Source organism: Setaria viridis, chromosome 7 (genome assembly GCF_005286985.2).
Source record: "Setaria viridis chromosome 7, Setaria_viridis_v4.0, whole genome shotgun sequence".
Taxonomy (NCBI): Eukaryota; Viridiplantae; Streptophyta; class Magnoliopsida; order Poales; family Poaceae; genus Setaria; species Setaria viridis.
Window position 1 is genome coordinate 35,284,550 of NC_048269.2, and position 11,350 is coordinate 35,295,899.

Below are 11,350 nucleotides of genomic sequence, written 5' to 3' on the forward strand. Positions count from 1 at the left end.
ACCTGTTTCCTGTTGGATGACACACACGGGTGGTAAAGGATCCTAATGGGTGGCTGGGCATAATTTTATATGATTTTGAACTAAAAAATAGAAATAGATAGAGATAAGTTGGATTGTGAACGAGGCATAACGGCCATGATCCATTACCACTCTTACACATAGAATATATATATACTACTGTAGTTTCCATGCAGAATTTAGTCATATATATAACCTGTTTCATGTTAGATGACACACAAGGGTGGTAAAGGGTCCTGTCGGGTCAATAAGGGCTGTGTCATAATCTTATATGATTTTGAACTAAAAGTAGATAGGGCAGAGTTCAATTGTGAATGAGGTATGAGGGACATGATCCATTAGCACTCTACACACAGCGCAAGGTTCGTATATATGCAGTGCTTCGTGTATACAGGAGGAGCATCATGTAAAATAATATTTTTTTTCTGAAGAAGAAAGTCACGGGCATGGAGCTACATCTTGGTTGTCCCAAGAACAACAGGTGCTACGCTTTTTTTAAGAACTTCTCGCAACTTTAAATGAAAAGGCTTCAATTTATTCTTGGGCCCTACGTGACTCTTGTGTTACAGCCGAGCCCAACACTCGTCTCCCTCATCCATGGGCTACAGCCCAGATCAGGCCTGCTCTTGTTCTTCAGTAGCCCAGCTGGCCTGAGCAGTTTTGGTTTGAGTCCACTAGTGGCCATGTTTTTTCTTGTTGTAGTTTTCCAAATTCACCCTGATTAAGTCAGGTATTCCAAATACACCTCTAACATGTTATTAAGAATCCAACTTTACCAACAAAATACTAAGGCTTTTGCATAGGGGTGGACTCAAGGCCCGGCTACCCTGTGCATCTGCCTGGGCTCCGATGGTAGGAGTCTAGTTGTTCTCTTCTGCGGTTGCAATACTCTTCTCATCTTCTGTTAAGAGACTGGAAGAGGAATGGTCTGTGATTTGTCTGGACTTCATCCGCCACTGCTTTGCATCAAACAAAACGGTGGTATGGAAAATCCAATTGTTTAGTTAGCTTTTTGAATTAAAATATAAAGACATGGACAACAAATCTTATTTTTTAAAAAATATAACTATCTCAACAGCAGCGTGCTGACAGTGCTACAACTTAAAAAAAGTATTGATGCATAATTTTCTCTTGTAGATACCTTTACGTGTGTTCACAAAAAGTGAGATGGGTAGAATGTATGATGTGATTCATCATCTTAATATTAGAGAGTCGAAAGCATACATACTTAGTTGTGCCAAATCTAACCTTGATGATGAAGAAAACTCGGAGGCCGCCTTGGTAGCAGCGAAGGAAGAGGAGAGGAAATAGAGGATTTGTGAAGGTGCAATGGGCAAAAGCGATGAGCACCACATGGATTGGAGTGGGAGGCAGCCACTAAGCTAAATTCCCTTTGGGTTCGTGGTTGCCCCGCTGGTTCCCGTCCCGTCTTGGACAAGCTCAGATCAGATCCGACCATCTCCCCTACCCCCCCGACTCCAGAGAGATCTCGGCACCGCCGCCCGTCGCCATGGCGGCGGCCAACGCTCCCATCGCCATGCGCGAGGCCCTCACGGTAACTACCAACCCATCCTCCTCTCTCTTCCTTCATTCCTTGCAGATCTCTCCCCGCTTCACTGATCCACACCACTGATAATGGATGATGACCTTGCCTGCAGCTCACCAGCCTGGGCATCGCCCCGCAGTTCGTCACCTTCACCCATGTCACCATGGAGTCGGAGAAGTACATCTGCGTCCGCGAGACCTCGCCGCAGAACAGCGTCGTCATCATCGACATGGCCATGCCCATGCAGCCGCTCCGACGCCCTATCACCGCCGACTCCGCGCTCATGAACCCGAACACCAGAATCCTCGCCCTCAAAGGTCTGCACCTCCTTCCTCCACCTACCGCCACCGCTAGATCTACCCATTGCCTTCGGGATCTCATCTCATGATGCCCTAGCTGCCTGCCCACATGCACGCATCCTAGTCAAGTCCTTGTTGAATAGTCGCCTCCTGGGATTTGGGCAGCGATCTCAGCTTCTACTGCTTCCTTTAGTGTATCATCTGAATTTGCACTAGTGCCTTCGCTTGGGATCTAGCAATCTAGTGTAATCTGCATCATTACTACCTACATCGTTACCTTGCTGTTTTGCCTGATCTTGTACAAGTCGTGTAGGATGAACAAGGCCATGTTTAACGTTATGCTTGCTGGGGTGCTATGATTCTGGCCTGCTGTATATGCAATTCATATAATTATCACTGTGACCTTCAAATTCCCTTACTTAGTTCAACATAGTTTATAAGTTGGATCAACAACTCTGCTCAAGGCTTTTTAAAATTATTTTGAGTAAATATTTTGTTAAATAAAGTGCTTAATTTGCAGTGCTGCTGTTTGTTGAGTTAGTTCCAATAGGCTGAAGATTGAATGGGAATTTTTGCTCAGTCAATTCATTTTTCGTGCATAAAATACTTGCTACAGCAATTGCAATATTCCAAGCGTGGCCATTTAGGTTCAAATGACTGACTCAGATGTTGACATCTAATATTTTAGTTGCTTGCTGCATGGTTTGTATTAACATTAAACATTTATTAAATTTTGTAGCCCAAATACCTGGGACTACACAGGATCACCTTCAAATATTTAACATTGAGGCTAAGACTAAGATAAAGTCTCATCAGATGCCGGAGCAGGTACAGAAATCTTTCCAAAATGATGTTGCATCTCTCTCTCTCTTTTTCCTAGATGCTCATTGAGATGCACTTGAGGTAATGCGTTGTGTACCATTTCTTTTGAACTGCAGGTTGTGTTTTGGAAATGGATCACTCCCAAGTTGGTGGGTTTAGTAACGCAAACATCAGTTTATCACTGGTCAATTGAAGGTGATTCTGAGCCCACCAAGATGTTTGATAGGACAGCAAACTTAGCAAACAATCAGATCATCAACTACCGATGTGACCCAGCGGAGAAGTGGCTTGTGCTTATTGGAATTGCACCTGGTGCCCCAGAGGTATGCTATTACATAAATTTGTTGCTAGTGACATCATTATAGATGGATAACGTGTCAATGAGTTTTAACTGACAAACAGTACTGGTACCCCATTCCTGCTATTGTTTGTTCCAATCCTCTTATGGTTTGAAACATTGTGTCTGCAAAACTCATTCCTTTTGAATAAAGAGCAGTTTCTGCATGTAGTAATTAGTAACTACATATTACTTTGTTATATGTTTCTCATATTGGCATGCCCTCCTTTTCATGGAATCAGAGACCACAACTGGTGAAGGGGAACATGCAACTTTTTTCTGTTGACCAACAGCGTAGCCAGGCACTTGAAGCCCATGCAGCATCTTTTGCAACATTTAAGGTACCTTTCCAGTTATTTTGTGATGATTATAGACATATATTCTTGTTTCATTCCTAGTATTATTTACCAACCTTTGCTTTATGTTACCTGTCTAGGTTGTTGGTAATGAGAACCCATCAACCCTTATTTGTTTTGCCTCGAAGACAACTAATGCTGGACAGATTACTTCAAAGTTACATGTTATTGAACTGGGCGCCCAGCCAGGTCCGTATTAAAAATTCTCAAATTTATTCTGTTTTTCATTCATTTTTAGTAACACGTTAAAAATTCCAGCAGTGTGAACATGTACAAAACTGCCTCATTCGCTCATCCGGCATTGCTATTTTTTTTCCTTAAGGACCTCCTTTTTCTTTGAAAGCGACCACTGTTATCACTGTTGTTCTTATTGATTGTTTGGCTGTAGGGAAACCTGGCTTTTCTAAGAAACAAGCCGACCTCTTTTTCCCACCTGATTTCCAGGATGATTTTCCTGTAGCTATGCAGGTGAGCATATTACGGGAAAATTATGCACCTTTTAGAACATCATACGGTGGATCTAAAATGTCTATATTTCATATTTGCTGCAGGTTTCACAAAAGTATGGACTTATCTATGTAATTACAAAGCTTGGCCTTTTATTTGTATATGACTTGGAAACTGCCGCAGCAGTTTACAGAAATAGAATTAGTCCGGACCCTATATTCTTGACAGCAGAATCTTCTTCAACTGGTGGATTTTATGCCATCAACAGAAGAGGGCAGGTTTTACATGCCACAGTTAACGATGCAACTGTTGTGCCTTTTGTCAGTGGTCAAGTATGAACATCAGCACTTATGGACTTCTTTTCTTTTCCTGATGCATATGTTAGATAATTCTTTTAACACAGTTTTTGGCATTCAGTTAAACAACCTTGAGCTAGCTGTGAATCTTGCCAAGAGAGCCAACCTTCCTGGTGCAGAGAACTTGGTAAGCTCCACTGCTTCTATTCTATTATTGATATGGATGCTAGCAGAACTTTCTTGGCTGTTATCTGTGCTGTTTTTTTGGGGATACGAATTTTGGACTGACTAGTGATTAGTAACCCAACTCTCCCTAGTTTATAAGCATGGGGTATCTTGTCAAAATGTTGCGTGATCATTCCTTAGCACAGCTTTCTTCACTGTTAATTCATACACAGAAAGGCAAATACTTTACAGTAGGCTGATATGCATCAGCTCTCTTCCACATAAGTTGTACTTTAGAGATCTATGCAAACAACTATTGCACCATCATTCTTGCCTTTATGCAAATACTGGTGCTCTATACTAGTGTTTGAAGTTACAGATTTTTTAGTTAAATTTACATTTCCACATTACATTTGATGTGTCATTTCACACTTCATCTGGCGTGTCAAGATATTGCATGAGTTTTCTTGATGTTCTGAGTTTGTATTTGCAGGTTGTACAAAGATTTCAGGAACTGTTTGCACAAACAAAATACAAGGAAGCAGCTGAGCTGGCCGCAGAGTCTCCTCAAGGGCTCCTGAGAACACCTGAGACCGTTGCAAAATTTCAGGTCAGTTTCTGATTCTTTTGCCGATGGAGCTATCTATGTTCATGTGCCTCTTTTTCTCTGGTGCCACCTTTGCCGCTCTGTTTCCTGCCTTGTTTCAATAACCGTATTGTCAGTGTTTATGTTAGTAATATAATTTAGTCTGACATCAACTGACTACTGTTCTAGAAAGTTGATAAGATCGTGGGGCTTTGTCTGTTTAAGTTGTTGAGCCTCGTGTACTGCAAGAGAGAAACTGTGGCTGCTGGTCATTCCTTCTGAGTATAATATGACCAAAAAAGTACTATATTAAGTTGATCTGATGTGCTCTCCTTCTGTCAGGACCAATTTACACATATAGAATTAAAGCTTACAGCGTAAGTTCCTTTGCTTAACTGAGCTGCTGCTGGCATGTTTGCAGAGTGTTCCTGTGCAAGCTGGGCAAACACCCCCACTGTTGCAGTACTTTGGTACATTGCTAACTCGAGGGAAGCTTAATGCCTTCGAGTCTCTTGAGCTATCTCGACTTGTCGTCAATCAGAACAAAAAGAACCTTCTGGAAAATTGGTTGGCAGAAGACAAACTAGAGTGCAGTGAAGAACTTGGAGATCTTGTCAAGGTAAGACATGAGTCGTACTGTTTTTATTGCATGGATTTTGTGCCTAGATTGTTCACTAATCATTTGTACCCTCTGATGTAGACTGTGGATAATGATATGGCACTAAAAATATACATAAAGGCTAGGGCAACCCCTAAAGTTGTTGCTGCTTTTGCTGAAAGGAGGGAGTTTGACAAGATTCTTATATACTCAAAGCAGGTTTGTTTTTTCTTGGTTTATTGAAGTCTTCTTTTCAGTTGTTACCTGTTATATCTGAGTTGAGTATTGGATTTTATTATTGACCTACAACTTGGTTCCAGGTTGGGTACACTCCAGATTATCTGTTCCTCCTCCAGACCATTTTACGTACAGATCCACAGGTAACTGAATGCTTAAACGAAATTGGGCATTTATTAGACATTTGTTACTTGGTTGTGTTCTTCTTTAACCTTATGAGTCCTTGCTTCGCTGTCTGTCTTGCATTAACCAGGGTGCTGTGAACTTTGCTCTCATGATGTCACAAATGGAGGGAGGTTGTCCAGTAGATTATAATACTATAACTGATCTTTTCCTTCAGGTATCCTTTGTATTCATATATACCTGTTTTGTTGGCTAGTAACATACTTTTGGCTTTTCTAGTATTATGTAATTTGGTTGCCTGCCTTGGCTTATATTCTTCCGTTTGCAGAGGAATATGATACGGGAGGCAACAGCTTTTTTGTTGGATGTTCTCAAACCAAATTTGCCAGAGCACGCTTTTCTTCAAACCAAGGTTAGCAATTGTTTCCCCCCTTTGGATATGAATGGTTGCCTGCTGGATGTGTACATTCTTTGTTAATCAGCAGCTTCTTTCTGAATGCACTGTAGGTTTTGGAGATAAACTTGGTGACTTATCCAAATGTTGCTGATGCCATTCTTGCTAATGGTATGTTCAGTCATTACGACCGCCCTCGTATTGCTCAGCTGTGTGAAAAGGCTGGCTTGTACTTGCGAGCTCTCCAGGTCAGTACCTCTGCATTGGTGCAGCTGATTTTTCTCTTTGCCTATCTGTTTAACTAATCCTACATTTTGTGATGCAGCATTACTCAGAGTTACCTGATATCAAGCGTGTCATGGTCAATACCCATGCCATTGAGCCGCAGGTTTGTAGCATCCAGTTATGTTTGAAGTTTTTTTTTATATTGTATTGTCCATTAACAACTTTCTTGCACAGGCACTCGTTGAGTTCTTTGGCACCCTGTCAAGGGAGTGGGCCTTGGAGTGCATGAAGGACCTTCTAGTAGTCAATCTGAGGGGAAATCTTCAAATAGTTGTGCAGGTAATCCTGTTTAATTTCCTGCGACCTATCCCCTCACCCTACTGGCAGCTCTTTTTTCTTAATGATTCTAATTATTGTGAATCTTTGGCACATCTGCAGGCTGCAAAAGAATACTCCGAGCAGTTAGGAGTTGACGCTTGCATAAAACTATTTGAGCAATTCAAATCTTATGAGGGCCTTTACTTTTTCTTGGGATCCTATCTGAGCTCCAGGTAGTTACTCTGTAATCCTGATGTTTGACATTTGAACATCTTTCTCAAAATCCGACATACCTGGTATCTTTGCATGCAACAGTGAGGACCCAGATATCCATTTCAAATACATAGAAGCAGCTGCCAGGACTGGACAGATCAAAGAAGTTGAACGTGTAACTAGAGAGTCTAACTTCTATGATGCTGAGAAGACAAAGAACTTTTTGATGGAGGCAAAACTACCTGATGCCCGTCCACTGATTAACGTTTGTGACCGCTTTGGTTTTGTGCCAGATCTCACTCACTATCTGTACACAAACAACATGCTTCGGTATATCGAAGGCTATGTGCAAAAAGTATGCACCTCTTTGAACTAAGTGTTATTTTTGGCATCAGTCCTCGTAATACGTTGAGCATGAGAATAATTATTTTTCTCTTGTTTCTAGGTGAATCCTGGGAATGCTCCCTTGGTAGTGGGGCAACTACTTGATGATGAGTGTCCTGAAGATTTTATTAAGGGTTTGATTCTCTCTGTTCGTTCCCTCCTTCCTGTTGAGCCACTGGTTGATGAATGTGAGAAGAGGTTTGTTTCTCGTATTCCTCCATCTGCACAGTCAAATGATACACACCCTCCTTCCTGTTCTCATTTGTTCGATATGTGAACCAGGAACCGCCTACGTTTGCTCACTCAGTTCTTGGAGCACTTAGTGAGTGAAGGTAGCCAAGATGTACATGTCCACAATGCTCTTGGGAAAATCATCATCGACAGCAACAATAATCCTGAGCATTTCCTTACTACTAACCCATTTTATGACTCACGTGTTGTGGGTAAATACTGTGAAAAGCGGGATCCTACACTTGCTGTTGTTGCTTACAGACGTGGGCAGTGTGACGATGAACTTATTAATGTCACTAACAAAAACTCACTGTTCAAGCTGCAAGCTAGGTATGCATTCTTGTTGTGGGGCCTTGTGTTTGTTCGAAACCTATATACCCATTGTGTAGTGGCTTACATGTCATCATGTTATTTGAAATGCCAGATATGTTGTTGAGAGGATGGATGGTGATCTATGGGATAAAGTTCTTCAGCCTGAGAATGAATACAGAAGGCAACTCATTGACCAGGTGGTTTCGACCGCATTACCTGAGAGCAAGAGCCCTGAACAAGTATCTGCTGCTGTTAAGGCTTTCATGACTGCTGACCTCCCTCATGAATTGATCGAGCTTCTTGAAAAGATTGTTCTTCAGAATTCCGCATTCAGTGGAAACTTCAATCTGCAGAACCTGCTCATTTTGACTGCCATCAAGGCAGACCCATCCAGAGTCATGGACTATGTTAACAGACTTGACAACTTTGATGGGCCTGCTGTTGGAGAAGTTGCTGTTGAGGCACAGCTGTATGAGGAGGGTTTTGCAATATTCAAGAAGTTCAACTTAAATGTGCAGGCTGTCAATGTTCTCTTAGATAACATCCGGAGCATAGAAAGGGCTGAAGAATTTGCTTTCCGCGTTGAAGAAGATGCTGTTTGGAGCCAGGTTGCCAAGGCCCAGTTACGTGAGGGTCTAGTCAGCGAAGCAATCGAGTCCTTCATTCGTGCAGATGATGCCGCACATTTCCTTGATGTCATCCATGCTGCTGAGGAAGCGAATGTGTACAATGATTTAGTGAAGTACCTTCTGATGGTAAGGCAAAAGGCCCGGGAGCCCAAAGTTGATGGAGAACTCATCTTTGCATATGCTAAGATTGACAGACTCAGTGACATTGAAGAGTTCATTCTTATGCCAAATGTTGCCAACCTTCAAAATGTCGGTGACCGTCTGTATGATGAAGAACTATATGAAGCTGCAAAGATCATCTACGCGTTCATCTCAAACTGGGCTAAGCTGGCTGTTACCCTAGTTAAGCTGAAGCAGTTCCAAGGTGCTGTGGATGCTGCTCGCAAGGCTAACAGTGCTAAGACATGGAAGGAGGTCTGCTTTGCTTGTGTTGACGCTGAGGAGTTCCGTCTTGCACAAATATGTGGTCTCAACATTATTGTCCAGGTACTGATAGTTGTTGTAGTCTCTGCGAAACCTTCTATGACAATGGTTCTATGCTCTATTTCTTTCTGACATACATTCTTTTGTTTAGGTTGATGACTTGGAAGAAGTGAGTGAATACTACCAAAATAGAGGATGCTTCAATGAACTTATAGCTCTCATGGAGAGTGGTCTTGGACTTGAACGTGCACACATGGGCATCTTCACAGAGCTTGGAGTTCTGTATGCTAGATACCGCTATGAGAAGCTTATGGAGCACATCAAACTTTTCTCCACCCGTCTCAACATTCCTAAGCTTATCCGGGCTTGTGATGAACAGCAGCACTGGAAAGAACTTACGTACCTCTACATACAGTATGATGAATTTGACAATGCTGCCACCACTATTATGAACCACTCTCCAGATGCATGGGATCATATGCAGTTCAAGGATGTTTGTGTTAAAGTTGCAAATGTTGAGCTATATTACAAGGCAGTTCACTTCTATTTACAAGAGCACCCTGATCTCATCAATGATATGCTAAATGTGCTTGCGCTTCGTTTGGATCATACCAGAGTTGTTGACATAATGCGCAAGGTTTGTATCCGAATGAAGGCCTAATCTCCTTTATGCATTTGAAAGCTCTGTTTTGAATTCCATCCCAAAAATCTAACTGACTTGTTGCTCTTTGACAGGCTGGACAGTTGCATCTTGTGAAACCTTATATGGTTGCAGTTCAGAGTAACAATGTCTCTGCTGTGAATGAAGCGTTGAATGAGCTTTATGTTGAAGAGGAAGACTATGAGAGACTCCGTGAATCAGTTGACATGCACGATAACTTTGACCAGATAGGTCTGGCCCAGAAGGTAAAAATGAACCAGATAATTATGCAATGCTTCTTGTTTTTGCTTTCAATTAATGACTCATGAGTTCATTTCTCGAGCAGCTTGAGAAGCATGAGTTGCTTGAGATGAGGAGGATTGCTGCCTACATTTACAAGAAGGCTGGCAGATGGAAGCAGTCCATTGCTCTATCAAAGAAAGACAACATGTACAAGGATTGCATGGAGACATGCTCGCAGTCTGGTGACCGTGAACTGTCGGAGGACTTGCTTGTCTATTTCATTGAGCAGGTTTGTTTTAAACCTGTTCTATTGATTGATGATATGAGATGCAGTGATATGCCAATTCAAAATACAGTAGAAAGCCTATTATTTGTCTACTTGGCATTGCACTTCTGATTAGTTAACTTTGATCTGCAATTATGTAATGCAGGGGAAGAAAGAATGCTTTGCTTCTTGCCTCTTCATTTGCTATGACTTGATACGTCCGGATGTTGCCCTTGAGCTTGCATGGATGAACAACATGATAGACTTCGCTTTCCCATATCTGTTGCAGGTACCTTATTTCTGTCCATATCTGCACTGATGCTTATTTATGCACAGTTCATTTTATAATAACATCCCTGCCGTCCAATGCAGTTCATTCGCGAATACAGCAGCAAGGTTGATGATTTAGTGAAGGACAAAATTGAGTCGCAAAATGAGGAAAGAGCGAAAGAGAAAGAGGAGAAAGATCTTGTTGCTCAGCAGGTAAAGTAAAAGTGCACTCGCCTCTTTGTTTCTGTAATCAGTCATTAGTGCTGAGGCATTTGGCATGACTAGTCGCATTCTGTTGTGCAGAACATGTACGCCCAGCTGCTTCCTCTCGCTTTGCCCGCTCCGCCGATGCCAGGCATGGGCGGTCCTCCACCTCCGATGGGTGGAATGGGCATGCCTCCGATGGGTGGAATGGGCATGCCTCCGATGGGCCCTGGTCCGATGCCAGCATTTGGGATGCCACCAATGGGAAGCTACTAGGTTGATTTTGCAGAGCGCTTAGATGATGATTCGGATTTTTCCAGTGTAAGCACAAGTTGAACTATGGGGTTGTAGATGATCACAGTTTGGAATTAATATTCTTTATGGTACCAGGAAATTTTGGCGAGTGAAATCTCTAGCCAGAGTTTGAGAAATGTTATAATCGGATAGGATGAGGATGAGGATGATTAGGTTGATTGAGCTGGAGCTGTTGAAAGCTGGTACCATTTGTATAGTGTGAGAAATATTTGTAGACATTTTGCTTGTATACCTGATGGCCTCAGTGGCAGGCACAAACAATGTATGTTATTTACATTTTTTACGACCTACTGACTGTTTGTAACTGTTGTCAACTTCCGGTTACATTACATGAATGTTTTCCTTTTACGCTGTATTGCGTTGTTGTTGAAGTTGCTCTTTGGTATGTGCCCTGCCTCAGGCAGTCAGGCTCAAGTAGATGGTGTAAGTCGATGGAGTTTAGTGTTTCCTTTTT

General features: G+C 42.1%; 1 protein-coding gene across 2 annotated transcripts; it reads left to right on the forward strand.

The window, feature by feature from the left end:
• The first annotated feature begins 1,412 nt into the window (after positions 1-1,412).
• On the forward strand, positions 1,413-11,244 carry LOC117865432 (clathrin heavy chain 1). 2 transcript variants are annotated; one of them, XM_034749634.2, is made up of 29 exons: positions 1,413-1,573; positions 1,677-1,881; positions 2,603-2,691; positions 2,802-3,008; positions 3,265-3,363; positions 3,459-3,567; positions 3,767-3,846; positions 3,930-4,157; positions 4,243-4,308; positions 4,780-4,896; positions 5,294-5,491; positions 5,573-5,689; positions 5,791-5,850; positions 5,961-6,047; positions 6,159-6,242; positions 6,338-6,472; positions 6,550-6,612; positions 6,684-6,788; positions 6,888-7,000; positions 7,083-7,335; positions 7,426-7,562; positions 7,647-7,925; positions 8,020-9,022; positions 9,111-9,596; positions 9,695-9,865; positions 9,946-10,131; positions 10,274-10,396; positions 10,480-10,590; positions 10,681-11,244. In XM_034749634.2, exons 1-29 carry the CDS (start codon positions 1,529-1,531, stop codon positions 10,855-10,857), a joined length of 5,133 nt encoding a protein of 1,710 aa, XP_034605525.1. In that variant the 5' UTR covers positions 1,413-1,528; the 3' UTR covers positions 10,858-11,244. The 2 variants fall into 2 exon arrangements, with proteins under 2 accessions (XP_034605525.1, XP_034605524.1); XM_034749633.2 differs by having other exon boundaries at positions 6,684-7,000.
• Positions 11,245-11,350: the final 106 nt, after the last annotated feature.